The 16,283-nt window shown below is 54.4% G+C and overlaps 1 protein-coding gene across 1 annotated transcript in view; it reads right to left on the bottom strand.

The window, feature by feature from the left end:
• Positions 1-1,322: 1,322 nt before the first annotated feature.
• Positions 1,323-16,283, bottom strand: part of EPHA8 (EPH receptor A8) — a 53,066-nt gene continuing 38,105 nt past the window's right edge. Inside the window, exons 6-17 of the mRNA XM_052793183.1 lie at positions 14,197-14,321; positions 13,850-14,012; positions 13,276-13,372; positions 12,640-12,707; positions 11,977-12,102; positions 10,935-11,120; positions 10,244-10,305; positions 9,639-9,848; positions 7,082-7,231; positions 5,691-5,881; positions 5,133-5,288; positions 1,323-3,703 (exon numbers count right to left, since the gene is read on the bottom strand). Coding sequence (XP_052649143.1) covers positions 3,589-3,703; positions 5,133-5,288; positions 5,691-5,881; positions 7,082-7,231; positions 9,639-9,848; positions 10,244-10,305; positions 10,935-11,120; positions 11,977-12,102; positions 12,640-12,707; positions 13,276-13,372; positions 13,850-14,012; positions 14,197-14,321 — 1,649 coding nt within the window. The 3' untranslated portion in view covers positions 1,323-3,588. The remainder of the gene's footprint in view (positions 3,704-5,132; positions 5,289-5,690; positions 5,882-7,081; positions 7,232-9,638; positions 9,849-10,243; positions 10,306-10,934; positions 11,121-11,976; positions 12,103-12,639; positions 12,708-13,275; positions 13,373-13,849; positions 14,013-14,196; positions 14,322-16,283) is intronic.

Raw genomic sequence — 16,283 nt, 5'->3', positions numbered from 1 at the left:
GAGCAAGGGTCTGAGCAGAACCTGCACAGCTGTGTGCGCTGGACATGCATATGGAGGAGCAGGATGAGGTGACCTTCAGAGGTCCCTTCCAACCATATTTCTTGAAGTCTTTGGCAGATAAAGGCTCCAGCAAACTAGAAAGGTGGAATATGATGCCTAAGGATGTGTTTGGGAGGTGACGGGGATAGGAGGAGAGTCTGGAAGAGGACAGGTCAGGAGCAACAGGAGAAGCAGCAGGCATTCTGCAGTCATGTGTGGGTGGTAGTGATGGGAAATGCAAATACCAAAATGGGGTACGTAAGGGGGAATGCAGAACGCAGGGCTTGTGAGCTCAGCTCTGGAGCAGCTTGCCCAGCCTGGGGACCAGTGCTCCGGAAAGGGGGCACTGGAGAGAAAAGTGAAGGGGGTGACTGGGAGGAAGGAGGCTCTGGATGGGTCTGGCAGGATAACTTGATAGTGTGTAGACAGCTGGTGCAAGGAGGGCTGGGGCACCTGGGAGGAGAGGGCTGCACAGCATCGTGCTGGAGCCAGGCTGGCCTTTCCCCACAGCAGGGATGTGGAGTAGGGCTGTCCTGCCTGGGGATGGGCGTCTCCAACCCTGAAGGGCTGCAAAGGCTGGGGGCATGTGAGCAGGTGCTAACACGGATAAAGCCAATCCCACCCTGTGCTGTGGTGCCCTTTTGGTTTTATATGGCAAGAAAAATATGCTTCTTTCCTGCAAATGCTGGTGTTGTCTTTGTCCCTGCAATACATGCTGGTAAATCCTTCACTGGAGGGCAGCTGGAACCACAGCTAAACAGCTACAAGAAAGGTTTTGTAAGCCCACTTACAAGATACTTCAGCTCAGACTTCAGGGGATGAGAGTCGAGGTTTTACTGGGGTTTTGTTTTACTTTTTTTAAAAATTCCTCTATTTCCAGGAGGGGGTAAGCCTGGTTCTGACAAAACATGCAAGAGACCCCTGAGGTTCAGAGGAGCCTCTGCAGGCAAGACATCCTGTGCTTGCATGATCTCCTGCAAGAGATGCTCCTACGTAGCAATGACTAGGTAGTTTTGGGGATGCTTCTCCCAGCCCACAGTACAGCAACTCTCTTGGCCCTTCCCTGCACCTGTGGGCCCATCTCACAGATGCTCCAGCTCCCCAGGGAGGCATCCTTCATGTGTGGGAGGCTTTCTGGAGCAAAGGAAGGTGGTGGCTAGCTGGGCATCCCAGTGCTGGCCCCCCTGTGCCTCTGAAGCAGCTGTGGAGGGCCCCATGCTCTCTGCAAGTGGTGAAGCAGGTCTGTGCAGCACAGCAACAACAACAGGCAAGGAGATGGCCCATGGGAAGAAGGAGTTTTATTGTCCAGGAGGAGGTGCACACTCTGAACATAAAAGGCAAACCCTGCCCTGCCATTCCCACAGCTGGCAGCAGCCCAATGACCCCACACTGCAGGATCTGACCCATGAACCACCTGGAAAGGGGCCATCTGGCAGCTCCCAACCTCAGATCCTGCAGCCCATGTTACCAGGGTTGCCCAGCAAACCCCAAGGACACAAGCCTGTGGCACTGACCTGACGTCTGCTCTCCCCATTTTGTCCATGACGGACTCACCCTCCAGGGCGTCCCAAATGTTGGGAAGAGAGGACATGGCCAGCACCCACCATCCTGTGCTGCAGGGTTTGGACTGACCTCTGTCATGATGATGACCGCAGGGTAGGTGTGTGACAGGTCTGAGTGCGGGATACAGGGTGCAATACAAATTAAACCACACATTGCATCTGTCCCCCATTACAAAGAACTTCCATAGGAAGAAGTAAAGTGCCCGCCACAGTCAGAGAATCCATCAGGACATAAGCGCCCTGGATGGAAAGCTAAGCCAGCCCCAGAAAGGCCAGTTTAGCCAGGATTATTGCAGCTGAGAAATGGCTTTATCCCTCCCCCCACCCTCCATTGTGCCCAAACAGAACTGGGAGGAACAGACCTCAGGCCAGATCCTACCAGTACCTGCATTGGAGTGATGCTGGATTTAACTGTGCCAGTGCTAAGGACAGGATGCTGTGGGCCAGGCTGGTCCCTGGCAGTCAGCGTGGCTCCCCTCCAGCACTTCTTCTCCAGCTGCACCCCTCCCCAGCCACGCTCCCAGCAGATTTTTTTTGCAGTGAGTTCAGCCCCATGACCAAGGCTTCTGTGCTTTGAGACCATTTTTGTGTACTTAGCATTGTATTTCAGTAAAACAGTTCCGAAACCCATAGAAAATTGTATTTACACCCAAGACAAACCTTCCCAGCCCACAGCCTGCCCCCCTCCCTGGCACATCTGCATCTCTGCAGCCAGCTCAGCCTCTCAGACCAGCTCCACAAATCTTTGGAGGACACTGCTCCACACCAGGCAAGCTCACCAAAAGAGGTGCTCTTGTGGAGGAGAGCTGTGAAGGAAAGGCCAACCTCCCAGTCACCAAGCTCATCAGCTGGGTAGTGCTGAAGATCCTCTTTGCCCAGAGCCCCTGTCCCCAGCCATAGGACTGTGTGATTGCAGCTGGAAGTGTTGCTCAGGATTCCTCCTCTGCAGATGACATGGCAGCCCTGGGTATAGGCAGATAGCGTGGTAAGGGGACAGCTCGTGGGTTTCTCTAGGGCAATGTAAGAACAAAGAAGAGTTTGGCAGAAGTGTCTCTGTCCCTCCATCATGTGAGATGGGAGCAAACTCTCCCACTCCTCTCTGCTCTGGTACGGCTTTGGGGGAGGCCAGGATGGTTGTTCTGCTGGAGGAGAAACCTGAGCTTGTGGCCCTCAAAAATGTGCCTGGGCTGCCCTGGGATGCCTGTGCTGGATCTAGAGAGGAGCAGTGCTGGTGGGTTCAAGAGGTGAAGAGCCTTCTACAGCACCCTGGGGTATCTTGAGGCTCCAGATAGCAGACCCTGGCCAACTCGCCTCCATGGTAGGGAAGTCTCCTCTGCAGGTAGAGCCAGCTGTTCCTGGCACTGCTACCTTGTACTCTGTCCCCTGCCCTCCTGGGCTTAGTAGAGGTGGACCATGAAGTCACCTGCAGGCTGGTGCAGTTCAGGAGGTCCAAGCTGGAGTACACTGGAACTGGGAGGTACTGGGAGCAGGGTTGTCTCTGCTGTGTGGCAGCCTGTGGAGTCCTCCTCAGTTCAGAGATCCAACAAACTCCCCAGCTGTCAGATCCATGTGAGCTGTGTGCCATGGCAAGCCAAGTCCCACTGCTCCTGGTATTGCTGTTGCGTCTGATACCCCTCCATCTGCAGGTGCAGCTGGGGCCATCCCGCTGTGTGAAGGGGTTACCACCTGTCCTGCATAGTTGTGTGAGGACCCCCAGTCCCACAGGGACATAGTAGAGGATGGAGAGAGGCATGACATGTCCCTAGCCCGCTTGGAAGGCTGCTCCCCGCCCCTTCAGATGGGGGAAGGAGGCAGCAGGACCATCGAGGTATCTGGGAAGACATATTTCCACTGATGCTGAAATCAAAGACATGCTGGTGGGGCTCCAGGTCCTGGTCTGGTGCCCCTTTTCCTGCTCACTACCCTGCTGCCCCTTTGCCAGGGTAAGTGTTAAGGAATGACCAATGTGGGTCTGCAAAGCTGGTGATCAGAGATGCCTCCTGGGGCCATTTGTGTTCAGCAGCTGGGATCTCATGGCCTGGATACTGCTCAAGATCTTCTTCTGGTGACCCATCATGGTGATGCCCAGACTCCGAATGTCCCTGGAGAACAAAGACACTGTCGGACACCCCATGGGCTGGACCTGTGCCAGGCCCCAGAGAGACACTGCTCCTCCCTGTGTGCTCATCCCATGGACCAGCCTAGGATCCCATGCCTGGCTCCTCTCCACTTGCCCATCAGCACAAGTCTGCTGCTGCTGAGGGTCCATGGGCATCCTCCCAGGGATAGAGAGGCTGCCATTCCCTCGGGCACATCCTCCTGACAGGGCTGCTGTGACAGCCCCGGGGGGAGCAGGAGGGGGATCACTCCTGACAGGCTAGTAGGTGGCAAGATCGATGCTCTGAAATTGGATTTAGTTTTAGCAAGATGCCCACAGATAATCCAGTCAGAAAGACAGATGGATGATGAGCCTTGCCCACTCAAAAGCTTCCCTGATGTGCATGAGAGACAAGGATCAGTATCAGCTCAATCCCATAGCAAGGGCCCCAAGTACAGCCCCTGATCAATGCACATGACAGCCCTCTGCCTGCGTCTCTCCATCTTCCCTTTCACTGGCTCCTTCTCTACCTGCCGCACCTCGACCAAGGTGTGCACTGTCACCTCCTTCCTGAGTCACACAGAACTACCATCTGGCACCTCCACACCTTTTGACAGGCAACAAGTCTCCTCAGGGGCAGGAGTGGTTGTTGCCAGCCCTGGCACTAATGCTAACACCAAGGGATGGGGAATGTAAGCCCAGGGTAGGAGCAGATATAGTTGCCATCTTTTCTGGTACCACTTGGAGCATCAGCCACCTCGGAGACCCCCTAGACAGGTGGCAGAGCAAGCTCCTTACAGCAGGAGGAGGAGGATAGGTGGTGGGACACACCTTCCCCAGCTCTCCTTACTTAACCCATCCTTGGTCACTTGGCTGTGACCTTCCACTCACACCAAGGCCCTGGGTGGTGCCTCCCTGCCTAGCTGCACTGAGCAGGGAGCCGGTCCAGTGCACCAGGGTCTGAAAAAACTCTGATGTGCACCCCAGATCCGTTTGTTTCCCAATGATCCCAGAGAAACTGTGCAGTATGGCGCAACCGCGCTCTGTTCCAGACATGACTTTTGCAGGGGAAACAAAGGTGAAAAGTCCAAGGAGACAGAAACCTCATATCTGACCCTGCTTTGATCAGGAGTTTGGGCTATATGACCTCCTGAAGCACCTTACAACCCAAATTACCTATGAACCTATGATGATGTTGGAGACCAACCACAGAGCACCAGAAGTGACTTGGAACTCATACCCTCTCAGTACAACTCCCACACCTTCTCTCAAAGGTCAGCACAGCATTGGACATTGTCCCAGGTCTCAACACCGTTTCCTTAGGGGTGTGTCTCTGACATCAGGGAGCAAGCCAAGGCAGAACAGTCACTGTTTGTGGCTAGTGGGATGGTGCCGGGCAACCCAACCAATGCTGTTTGTTCTCTGGTACTCACTCAACATTCATGCGCATCACCATGCCCAGGGAGGAGTACCCTGCCATGGCAAAGTTGTCGCGGTAGTGCCCCAGCCGGATGGAGTCCAGCCAGTCCTCCACTGTCAGACAGCTGGCCAGGTCAAGAAGACCCCTGTCAAAGGGTGTTTGGGTGAACCTGGGAGCAGGACAGAAGGGGTTAGACCAGGAGATGTTGGTCTTAGGTGGCCAGGCTATGAGGGCCACCTCAAAAAGCCTGTGACCCTACAGGTGAGGGCAGGACAGAGAGACTCCGCGCAGGCTGGTAAAGACAAGCATGCCGCTGCATAGGCACTGCTGCATGTACTTGACCAGACCCTGGTGTGGGGATGCCATGGTGGGAGCAAGGCAGTGACATGCAGGATGTTTCCCACTGTCCACCACAACCTGTGCCCGTGGGCCCTATGCATGTCCATGGCCACAGGGGAAGCCACTGCTGCTAGACCTGGACAGAAATATCCCTTATGCGCTGCAACCCACATGCTCTGCCCAGCATCAGCTGTCAAACCCTGCTCATCGTGATGGCTCAGGGAGCCCTTACCGGTTCACGGTGGCTGTGCACTTCAAGTTGTCAGGGTTGCGGATCAGCTTGTCCAGGATGCCAACAATCTGGGAGAAGCGTGGCCTCTCACTCCGGTCCTTCTGCCAGCAATCCAGCATGAGCTGGTGCAGGGCTGTGGGGCAGCCCATGGGGGAAGGCAGGCGGTAGCCTTCCTCCACCGAGTTAATGACCTGGAAGGAAGCCACACGCCAAAGTGGAGCTGCACCCCCAGCCCAACTCCCAGCACCCCAGATGGCGGCACACAGGGAAAATCCCTGCTGCGTGAGTTGCTGGGGCCATCAGATGGGGAAGCAGGGGGGTTGTACACAAGATTCATGCTAAACGACAACTGAATTGCCAGCGAGCTGTGCGCAGTCTCTGTGGAGAGCTGGAAGCAGGCTGGATACCATACACATACAAGAAATCACTGCTATGACAGCGGATTTATTAAGGGGTCTAACGGGCCTAAAATATTGCAGCTTCCCTCCAGCTGACAAGCCATGAAAGCTGCACTCGCACTCAGTTGTTCTACAACTAGGGCTTGCCACCGCTTAGCAAGGCTGGAAGAAACCCTGCTTGAAGGAACTGTGCGGAGGAGGTAGTGTAAGCCACTGCATCCATACCTGTTGTCACCAAAGCCACTTTCTAAAATAATAAAAACACTAGGGAGAGAGGGGACTGTCAGGACTCCCAGAGCAGGGAGAAGGCAGATAGGTTTATAGTCCCCATAGGTAAAAAAAAAAAGAGTCCTGTGGTTCTGCAGAGTCAAAATACTCATTTTGTTGCCTCCTTTTGTAAATTTTGCTCCCAGGCTGTAGTCAGGAATATAACCTACATTTTCCTACAGTTTTCATGCTACTTTTGTGGTAAGAGTGGCTCTACACAACTCTGACAAGCCCAAAGCCTACTGTCAGTTGGTGCAAGCCTGGGGCTCTCAGCAGCCTCACATGGGCAGTGGAAGGGATAGACCCCTAGCACTGGGTGCAGGAGGGACTGGCAGGCTAATGCAGTGGGGCTGCAGCGATCCTAGGGAAGCCCTGACCCCTTCCATGGAATGGGAAAGGTGTCACAACACCTGCTGAAGCTCTCCAGCCAGCAGAAAGGCTTGTACAGAGCAGCAGACAGGGATGGGGAGACCCACAGTGCACACAGCCAGGCACAGCAAGGAGCCAAAGTGCTGCAAAGGGAAAGGCTGCATGGTGCAATGATGGGCAACACACTGATGTCCCCAGTGAGGGGACAAGCACACTGTGCACAGCCCTGCAGGGGTGTGAGAAGAGGGAAGGGCTGCTCTTTGGGTCCTCTTTTCCCAGCCCCCTCTGCTAGGCTGGCTTGGGTAAGGGCAGGAGGAGAGGCAGGCTTGCCACCATGCCACCCCCGCATCCACTCACGTCCCGGTTGGTCATGTTCCAGTATGGGCGCTCGCCGTAGGCCAGCACCTCCCACATGACAATGCCGTAGCTCCACACATCGCTGGCCGAGGAGAACTTGCGGTATGCGATGGCCTCTGGAGCCGTCCAGCGAATGGGGATCTTCCCCCCCTGAAAAAGTGAGCAACAGTGGAGGCTCAGACCGTGCAGGGCTCAGGCATCCCTACCTCTCTGCAGCTGGGACAGCAGATTAGACAAGCAATATGCTGGGATGGCATCTTCTGGAAAGGACTGAGGAGGTAATCTGCCCTAGGTAAGCCTAGAGGTGTACCTGAAGGATGACTTCAAGGTATTTCCAGTAGAGCAAGGACAAAGCTGTGCTGTTTTACAAGGTCTTCTTCATGCACAATTCTGGCCCTCAGTGTTCAAGAGGGAGGACTTCAACATGATGGAGTGGGGCCAAGGGCTACCAAAGCACAAAAGCATGGAGCTGAGCCTGGGCCCAGGCAGAGAGCCTGACTTGAGCAGACAGAGAGAGCAATGGCATGTGCTCCCTGTCCATTACTGCTTTGGCAGGCAAGCACTGAAGAGCAAGACTTGTTGAATTAAAGGACCATGCTGACAAAAATCAGCAATATATGTGCTAAGTATACATTTAAGCTAGAAATGTGGTTGCCCACCATCTGAAGAGGAAAATTGTGTTGTAGGAAACATCGAGTGGGTTTTCTGGAGCAGCTGGGGCAGGCATGATGTGCCTGGGAACATCTTTCAGGTATTCCTGTCTAGGGAAAGTTGCCTCCACCCAACTGAGTCCTGCCTGCTCTGGCTCACTCCTTGATGGGGACTGAAGATGAATGATGCATCCTTTGGGACAGTCCCCTCCTGAGCAGGTCGAGGACAACAGAGGAGGAACACAGGACACCATCTTATCACAAGTTTCTGAACAAGAAAACATCCTCATTTTCAGGATATCCTGACTGAGACCTTGCCAGAGATCTTGTGCTCCTGATCCTGTCACTGCATCCTTGTGGTTCAACTATATCCAGACTATGGACCTAGTCTTGCTCCAGAGCAACCAGATCTGGTGGGTCTCACTGTGCCAAGATGCCTCAAAGCCTCTGCTTGTAACATTTCCAGTGGCTACTCCATCCTCTAGTGACCTCCCTGTTTGCATTCATACTGGGGACATGAGACAGTGTCTCTAGAAACTAGGCAGGATTGGAAAGGGTCAGCAGGTAGGTCAATACATGAGCTCTGGTCACTCAGGTCACCTTCCTGACACAGTGTGGTCACTGACATACTGTCTCTGGAAACTTGTTCACAAAGATTAAAACCACAGGGGGAAAGCTCAGAGACTGGCTTGGTGGGAGGATGACCAGGCTATGTGTGTGTCTGTAGGTCACGGACAAGGAGATGGGCTGCTCTGACACCAGGAAGCCCTAGCTGATCTTGGGCCCCTTCTTACCCTTCCTCTGAGAGTCCCAAAGCCAAGATGCAGAAGATGCTGTATTTGAACCAAGCAGCAGGAACGTTCCCCAAAACTAAAGGATTTGGAATATCAGGTTATTTCTTGAGATACCAAAGGGAGCAGCTGAACGCAAAAACACACACAGGACATATTCTGGCTCACTCCTCCACTTGGCTGAAGCCAAGCCAAGAGCATGAAGGCCATGTTCTCCAGGCTGGGCCATTGTGCATTCATCCCTCAGAGCTGCAACTGCTTTGGGCCATACTCTGCATTGCCGTCAGCTACCCCAAAGTAACCTGAGGCTCTTTCTGCCTCTCTAGTCTTGGTCCTTCTGAAAAATGATGCTTAGACTCCTCAGCTGCAGCTCCAAACTGGTCTCCATCAGGAAATGCCTATCCACCACATTTTCCCAGTCAGAGGTGTGCCTGGGGAGCACACTAATTCCTTTCATGGCCAGAGAAGAGGAAAAAGAGCACATTCCCTCAATGTATTTCATTTTGCCTCTGATGACGTCCAGTGGAGGAGCACATCAAGCTTTAGAGCTGTCAGGTTGGCCAGAAATATCTTAAAATGCCCTCACAGACAAAAGTGACATATATTAAAACAAAATCACCAATTCCCACCCTTTCCACACCCCTGAATGAGGCAGAGTCGCATGGAAAAACTGGTGTGTGGCCACACGACTGAAGAGTGTACCATAACACCCACCTACTGACTGATGGCTCTAGGACAACTGAAGGAGTGGATAGAGCTACAGAGTCTAGGGAAGCACTCCAACGGGGACATGGGAGTGTCCCTGTGCAGGGGGCCACACATGCCCTTGGGAGCTGTTGGCTGGGGAGGTTTGATCAGCTCCCTGCTCTCCCACCCTGCTTCTCTGTTCACCATACACTTCAGTTCTGGGATGTCCCTGTATGAAGGACAATGCATTAAGGCTCAGAAGCTCTTTGGGTTCATGCTCTTGGTCCAGACATCAGCAGCGAGGTGACTATCTCCATTCCTGCCCTGCCTATTTTGACTTGAGAGTGTCTAATTTTTCCATCTGTTAGTGGCCTGGGGCAATCACCATCAGTAAGGATAAAAAAGACTGCAACGCTAGGAGCCACGCACCGTGGTGGTGTACGCGGCATCAGGGTCATCCTCCAGGATGCGTGAGAGGCCAAAATCAGACACTTTGCAGACCAAGTTGCTGTTCACCAGAATGTTACGGGCAGCCAGGTCCCGGTGCACGTAGCCGAGGTCAGACAGGTACCTCATGCCTGCTCCGATGCCACGCAACATGCCCACCAGCTGGATGATGGTGAACTGTCCATCATGTTTCTGGAAAGGAAATAACCCAGAGTTCATTCGTGGTTTTCACCAGCATCCTGTTGATGCTGCTCCCGTTAAACTAACCCCCTAGTGCCTCTCATCTTTGGCTTAGTACCTCCTCTAACCTCAGCGGCTCTCTCTTGTCCCCCCAGCCCAGTTCCTGCCCTCCCAGAACCTCTGACATGCCACTCAGGCAGGTGTCCCTGCCTTTGCCGTGCTGCTCCGGGGAGCCTGGCACGATGCCCAGGAGCTGGTGTCTGCTGGAGAAATGAAAGCCCAGAGCACATGGCTCTCATGCAGGGGTTGCAGTGGCCGTGAGGCTGAGGAGCAGGAACCAGCCTCTTCTCCAGTCACTCAGCCCACAGGAATGTGCAATGAATAAAAAATACAAAAGAGCTCCTTACCCTGAGGAAGGTGTCTAGCGAGCCATTCTCCATGTATTCAGTAACAATCATTACCAATTTGCCTGCAGAATACAAGGGAGGTCAAGTTAGTAGAGAAGTCACCTTCCTCTGGGAAGCCCAGTGCCAGGCTTTTACTGGGAAACAAATGAATCCAGGCCTGTGGATCTCCTGCAACCCTGAAGAGCAGTCTTAGCCCTGCACCATGCAGGACTGCAGGACAGGCAGGACGGTGGGGATGTGGCAATAACCCCGACATTTACACCTCCCTCCAGGTGCTATTGATGTGGCTAGGTCAGATTTGTTATCCCACTGAAATTTGCATCCCATTAGCATAACGCTTTGCATCAGAATGTGCCTTTTTGAAGGAAGACTTCAAATTATGATTCAATACAGGCAGCTTTAAAATAAACACTAATGGGTAGGAGATCTCCTAAACCAATAACCCTGACCCGAGGCGCACTGCAGATCAAGGTGGGGAACTGCCACATGGAAAGTTTGTCCTGTAAGAGAAGGCAAGGGGGTGGGATGGAGGAGACCCAGGGTAAATGGACATCTGACAAGTGAGCAATCGAGGCAGCTGAAGGACTGAGTGCACCCAAAGTGATCCCTAACCCCATCTCCTAGGGTGCCCACAGGGAGGTACATCCCAGCTCTGCCCCACCATGGGGTCCCATCCCTGCCAGCCACCTACTCCTGGTCACCACCCCCTCCAGATGGATGACGTTGGGGTGGTCGAACTGTGCCATGATGCTGGCTTCGCTCAGAAAGTCCCGTCTCTGCTTCTCTGTGTAGCCTGCTTTCAGTGCCTTGATGGCCACGGGAATCTCCCTCTTCCCTGGCAGCTTCAGGCGGCCGTAGCACACCTCTCCGGACTCCCCTGCAAGGCAAGAGAAGGTGAGGGCATGGAGAGCTCCTCAGCTTCTTGCACCAACCCACCAGCACCACAGATCACCCAGACTGCCAGCACGCCCACAGCATGCTCCAGCCCCTCAGGACTCCTGGGGTCTTTGTGCATCACTGCCCCTGAGTACAGAAAGGTCATCTCTGGCTTCCAGTGCCACCTCTGGGAACTGGGCAGAAATACCAGAAACCATCTCTCTCTGATACCTTTTACTGAAGACAATGGGCCAAGAGTAATGATTACAGTGGCACTTGCTTTACCACTTTTAATGAACAAATTTGGGAGTCTCTTAGAGCAGCAGGGATGTCTCTCAGCCAGGCTTCCTAATGCTGCTCTGGGGTAAGCCCTTGGGGTGCTGCTGGTAAAGTTCCAGTTCTGGCTCTGCCCTGTGCTTCCCTGCAAGCCCCTGTTCCTCTGCAAAAATCCCTTTTGTTCTGAAAATTTACCATTTTGCTTGCAATTTCATTTGCATCTTGTCACCCCAGATGCTTGCTCCAAGGTTTGAAAGCAGGGTGGCAGCATTGGAGCGCCCACGTGGGACAGGCTGAGCCATCTGCTGCGTCAGCCTGAGCTGTCAGTGCCACGCTGGCTGAACAGCAACCCTCTGCACCAGGCTCCCTCCAAAGAGTTTATTTCATGCACCAGAAAACCCCCACTCTATCCATGATTTTCATCTCAGAAGGGCGAGGAGCAGATGAAGCCCTGGCTGAGCACTGTGTCAGTGCTGCCCAGCCTGCTGTGGTCCCAGCGGGCCATGGGGATGGCACAACCTCAGACTGTGAATTTCCCTGAGCAGATGCTATGCAAAGAGGTCCCTGGCCCAGGGACTCACCAGACCCAATAACCTTCTCAATCTTGATCCGGGAGGCCTCAATTTCACGGGTGAACTCATGCACGGCTTGGCAGGGGTCTTCATATGTGTGGGGGTCCACGTAGAACTTGGACTCGGGGAACTTCACTGCCAGGTTTCAAAGGGGAGACAGGAGATAAGCTCTTTCAGGAAGCCCTGCTGAGAAGTAGGGGCACCCAGCAGCTGGGCAGAGGATGGGCAGGGGCAGGACTTCTTGGGTTGACGTGCTGAGGAGCCACAGAGGTTGCAGCCCCAAGGAAACCTAAGGTATTCTTTGGCATAGCAATGCCCTCAGAGCAGTCCAGGATCTGCCCAGATCTCCTCCATGTGATTGTCCCCCTCCATAACCCCCCCAACACCATCCCTCACCTGTGATGAGTTTTCTACTCTTCTGGCCTGCTGCTGTCTGCGATGAACATGCTGCAGTCCCATCTTATGCTGTGCAACCCTTCAACCCCATTACCAGGATGCCCCTGGGATCAGAGCCCCCGCTCAGCTCTCCTAGACATATCCCCAGAAGCAGGCAGTGGTCAACACTTCCCCCTGGAAACCACAGCAGTGCCAGGCAGTAATGGTCCAGGTCCCTGCCCCTCCATAGGGCTGAGGTCCTTCACACCCCAGGGGCAGCAGCAGGGAGGGTCCTACCTTGCCCATTCTGATAATGCATCTTCTCCTCATCGGAGTCCTGGAAAGCCTTGCTGTACCCACAGTGCCTGCCACGGGGACACAAGAGTCAGAAGAGGTGCTCCTGTCCCTTGGTCCCACAAGCAGCCCGAAGGCAGGGTGGAAGGCAGTGTGCGCCAGGGCTGTAGGCAGCCCAGGAGGAGCTGGAGCTAACACTTGGCCCTCCACCAGCTGCATCCCTGTGTCTTGCTGGTCAAATACTTTGGCCTGGAGCAAGGTACTTTCCAGATGCTCTCCAAGGCTTGGCAGTGCTAAAAGCTGCAGCCCTTTTGTCTCCTCTGGGCAGCAGCATGTGTGCTCCACATGCCTGGCTCAGTCACGCTGAGATGTAGCAGACACAGTCCCCCTTGGACCTTTTTGATGGAGAAGACCTCTCCACTATTCAGCCTGCTGGCATGAGGGGAAGGTCTGGAGACCAGCTCTGCCTCAGGGAAAGTGGAGGCAGGGTGACCTCTAAACGAAGTCTCTTGGTTGCTTATTAAGCCCTGACCTATGGATGCTCTGGACAAACTGAGAGGACAAAAGTTGCACCCAAGTACTCCCATCCCTGCTGCCCTGCTTGGTGACAAGCTGCACTGACCTCCAGAAAACACTTACCTCTTCTTGCAGATTAGGACCACCAGCAGCGCGACGAGGCCAGTGATGAGTGTCAAGCAGATCCAGACAATCGTCATCGTGTCGTACCGGAGAGAGACTGGAAGAAGCAGGTTAGGAAGGAGGTGAGCTGGAGTGGGGAGTGCTCTGCTGAGCTCAGAAACTTACCTACCCCAATGGGGTCATGGTCTTCAAAGATAAAGCACTATCCGCCATCCAGCCCCAGCTTTGGGGCTCTCCCAGTGTACAGGGATCATTTATACATGGGGAAACCAAGCACAGATCTGGGAAAGCCATGGTGATAGAGCAAACCAGTGCAGAGAGGAGTCTGGGGCCTCAGGACCTCACCAGGTCTTCCCTGCCCTGGCTGCTATGCCCTTCCTCCCTCTTCTTCCTAATGTATAAGAACATCTCAGGAGGGCAAACTCAAGCAAGCCCTGCAGGCTGAAACCCCAGCAGATGTGCTTCCAGCCTCCTTCCCTATGTGGCAGAGGAACAATGGCCATGGAGAAGGGCATCACTATCCCCCATGCTCCCTGCCCCACACTTACCACATCCCACAACTGCACACACTCACCTGGCTTCCCCGTTTCCACCTCCACAGTCTGACTGAACCTCCCGCAGCCAGCGGAGGTGCGAGCCCGAACCTGAAAAATGTAGCGGGTTGCAGGCTTGAGCCCAGAGATGGTGGCAGTGGTGCCCTTGGATTTTAGGGTCGAATAGCTCTGCATTTCCTTGTCCTGGGGAAAAACAACACCAAAAACCTTGCTGCATTAGCACAGCAACCACAAAAATCTGCCAAAATAGTCCTTTGTGCAAGGCTGGATGACAACAGCAATTGCACCAGCAGGATTTAAACCGAGTCATGCCCCTGTCTAAATCCACCATACTGGGACCAGTTTGCGGCAGCAAGCTCAGCATTACCTTCTCGTAGTACTTGATCTCGTACTCCAGGATGATGCCGTTGGGCTGGTCTGGCTCTTGCCACAGCAAGGTGACGCTGTTCTGGCCCGTGCTCTCCTGGCGGACTACCACCACCTGGGACGGGGCTGGGGATGCAGATGGCAGGGTGTTAGGTACCTGCTGGTGTGGGTCCTGCATGGGTGAGGGCAGCAGGACACAGCAGCAGGGAAGGGTGGAACTGGAAACCCATGCAGGATGCCTGGTTTAAACTATGTTTCTGTTTTGATTAAAGCCATGAGATGGGTGCTGTGAAGGGCCTTGCAAACAGGCTTTGCTCGCTTCAATTGCCTCAATCTCTTTCCCATGGAATGAGCAGGGTCTGAGGATATGAAAGAGGAGGGCACTGTCACAGCACAGGCAGGAGGGGACATTGGTGTTTCGCTGTGACCTGGAGCCAGAAGGGAGAAGGGGCTGCAGGGCTGGAGGTTGTGGAAATCCCTACCAGGACCCTGACCCCTCCTGCCCCCCAGCTGGGGAATGGGAAGAGGGTCAGGGGAAGAGGGAAAGAGGGGATGATAAATGCCCAGAGGGGTGATCAGGGAATGAGCATCAGTCTAAAGGTGCCCTGGGGGTGCTCTCCTGCCCTGAGATACTGGTCATCTGCCTGGGCCTAGGTTGGGAGCCTGTGAATCGGTCCTTGTACCTGCCATGCCCAAATTGGAGCTGTCACAGCTGGAGGAGCCAACTCATGAGCCTCTTTTCCTGCTGGGAATACCCCCCTGGAAGGACCCCAGAGAGTGTGGTGGGTGCTGCAATGGCCAGGCGCAGCCATGGGGTCCATGGCAAGGGGTCAGGCACCCCTTATAACCCTAACTGCCAAATGAAAAATGGGATGTGGTGGCTCTGGGGAAGATAGAGCTGCTGTCTGCCATGGCTGCAGCACAGGGGTGTCCCTGGAGGAGCACAGAGACCAAAAGAGGCCCCAGGGGCTGCAGCAGCAGTGGGGTACCCAGGGACAGAAAGGCGGCAGTTATAGCTCAGTTCATCTTCGAGCTGGCTCCTCTGAGAAGCAGAAATCACTGTTGGGACACAGGACCCCGGGGACCTGGCAGAGGGTGGGATGGTGAAAATCAGCTAAACCCCAAGGGCATCTCTCCAAACAGCCCCAGGGCATCTCTGCTGCACCAGCCCCACCGGGGCTGGGGGGACAAGAGTGACCACCACCCAGCATGGGCAAGCCACCCTGAGCAGGGTGGCAGGGATCCCTCAGCCCTTCCTAGCAGGCAGGGATGCTCTGTGGTGCACAGCAGCCGGAGCACTGTGCAGGCACAGCAGCTAAACCTCAATCACTACCAAATTCCCAACCCTGCTGGTTTCGTGGCACCTGCTCAGTATCCACTTCCCAGCAGAGAGGTTGAAATGGGAATATTCGGCACTTCCTGAGAGCATCCCCCTCCGAGGCATCAGGCTGACGCTGCTCGTCAGCACTTGGAGGTATCATGCAGGAGCAAGCCAGCAGGACTGAGCCATTTCCATGTAGGCTCAGTGGAGTGCTGAAGGAGTGCTACGGGCAGGCATTAGTAACAAAAGGGCCTTGTTCTCATGCCAGCCATGAGCTAACCCAGCGAGGCTCCCCGGGTTTCTCCTGCTGGCACCACCGCCATGAGAGCAGAAGGGGCTCAGCATCACTGGAAGTTCCTGCGGGCTCGTTTCCAGCTGGGAGGATTAACAAGAAGGGTCAGCCCCTGCCCTGTCCTCTCTGCCTACAGCGTGCTCCATGGAAAGGGGCTTAGCTGGGCTCTGCTCTGGGGACATGCCTAGGTGACCCTGTAGCAGGGTCCTGGCCCACCTGGGCTAGAGCATTGCTCGGAAATATTTCCTGGGGAAAGAGCATTTCACAGCAAGGGATTTGCACAGATGAGACATGCATGAGAGAGACTTTTCCCAGCAAATGTTGCTGTCACCTGCCAGGGCTGGGCATTGGTGTGAGCTAAGAGCGGAGCATGAACTGCTGCTTGGCCCTTTGGGAAGGGACAGAAGGTTGGAGGAACAGCCTGAAAGATTCATGCTCCACTTAGTGTTCCTGTCAATAAACAAGTGTTCTCCGT

This window comes from Harpia harpyja, chromosome 7, assembly GCF_026419915.1.
Source record: "Harpia harpyja isolate bHarHar1 chromosome 7, bHarHar1 primary haplotype, whole genome shotgun sequence".
Taxonomy (NCBI): domain Eukaryota; kingdom Metazoa; phylum Chordata; class Aves; order Accipitriformes; family Accipitridae; genus Harpia; species Harpia harpyja.
The sequence above is the reverse complement of the archived record's forward strand: the minus strand, read 5'-3'. Positions and strand labels throughout refer to the sequence as shown.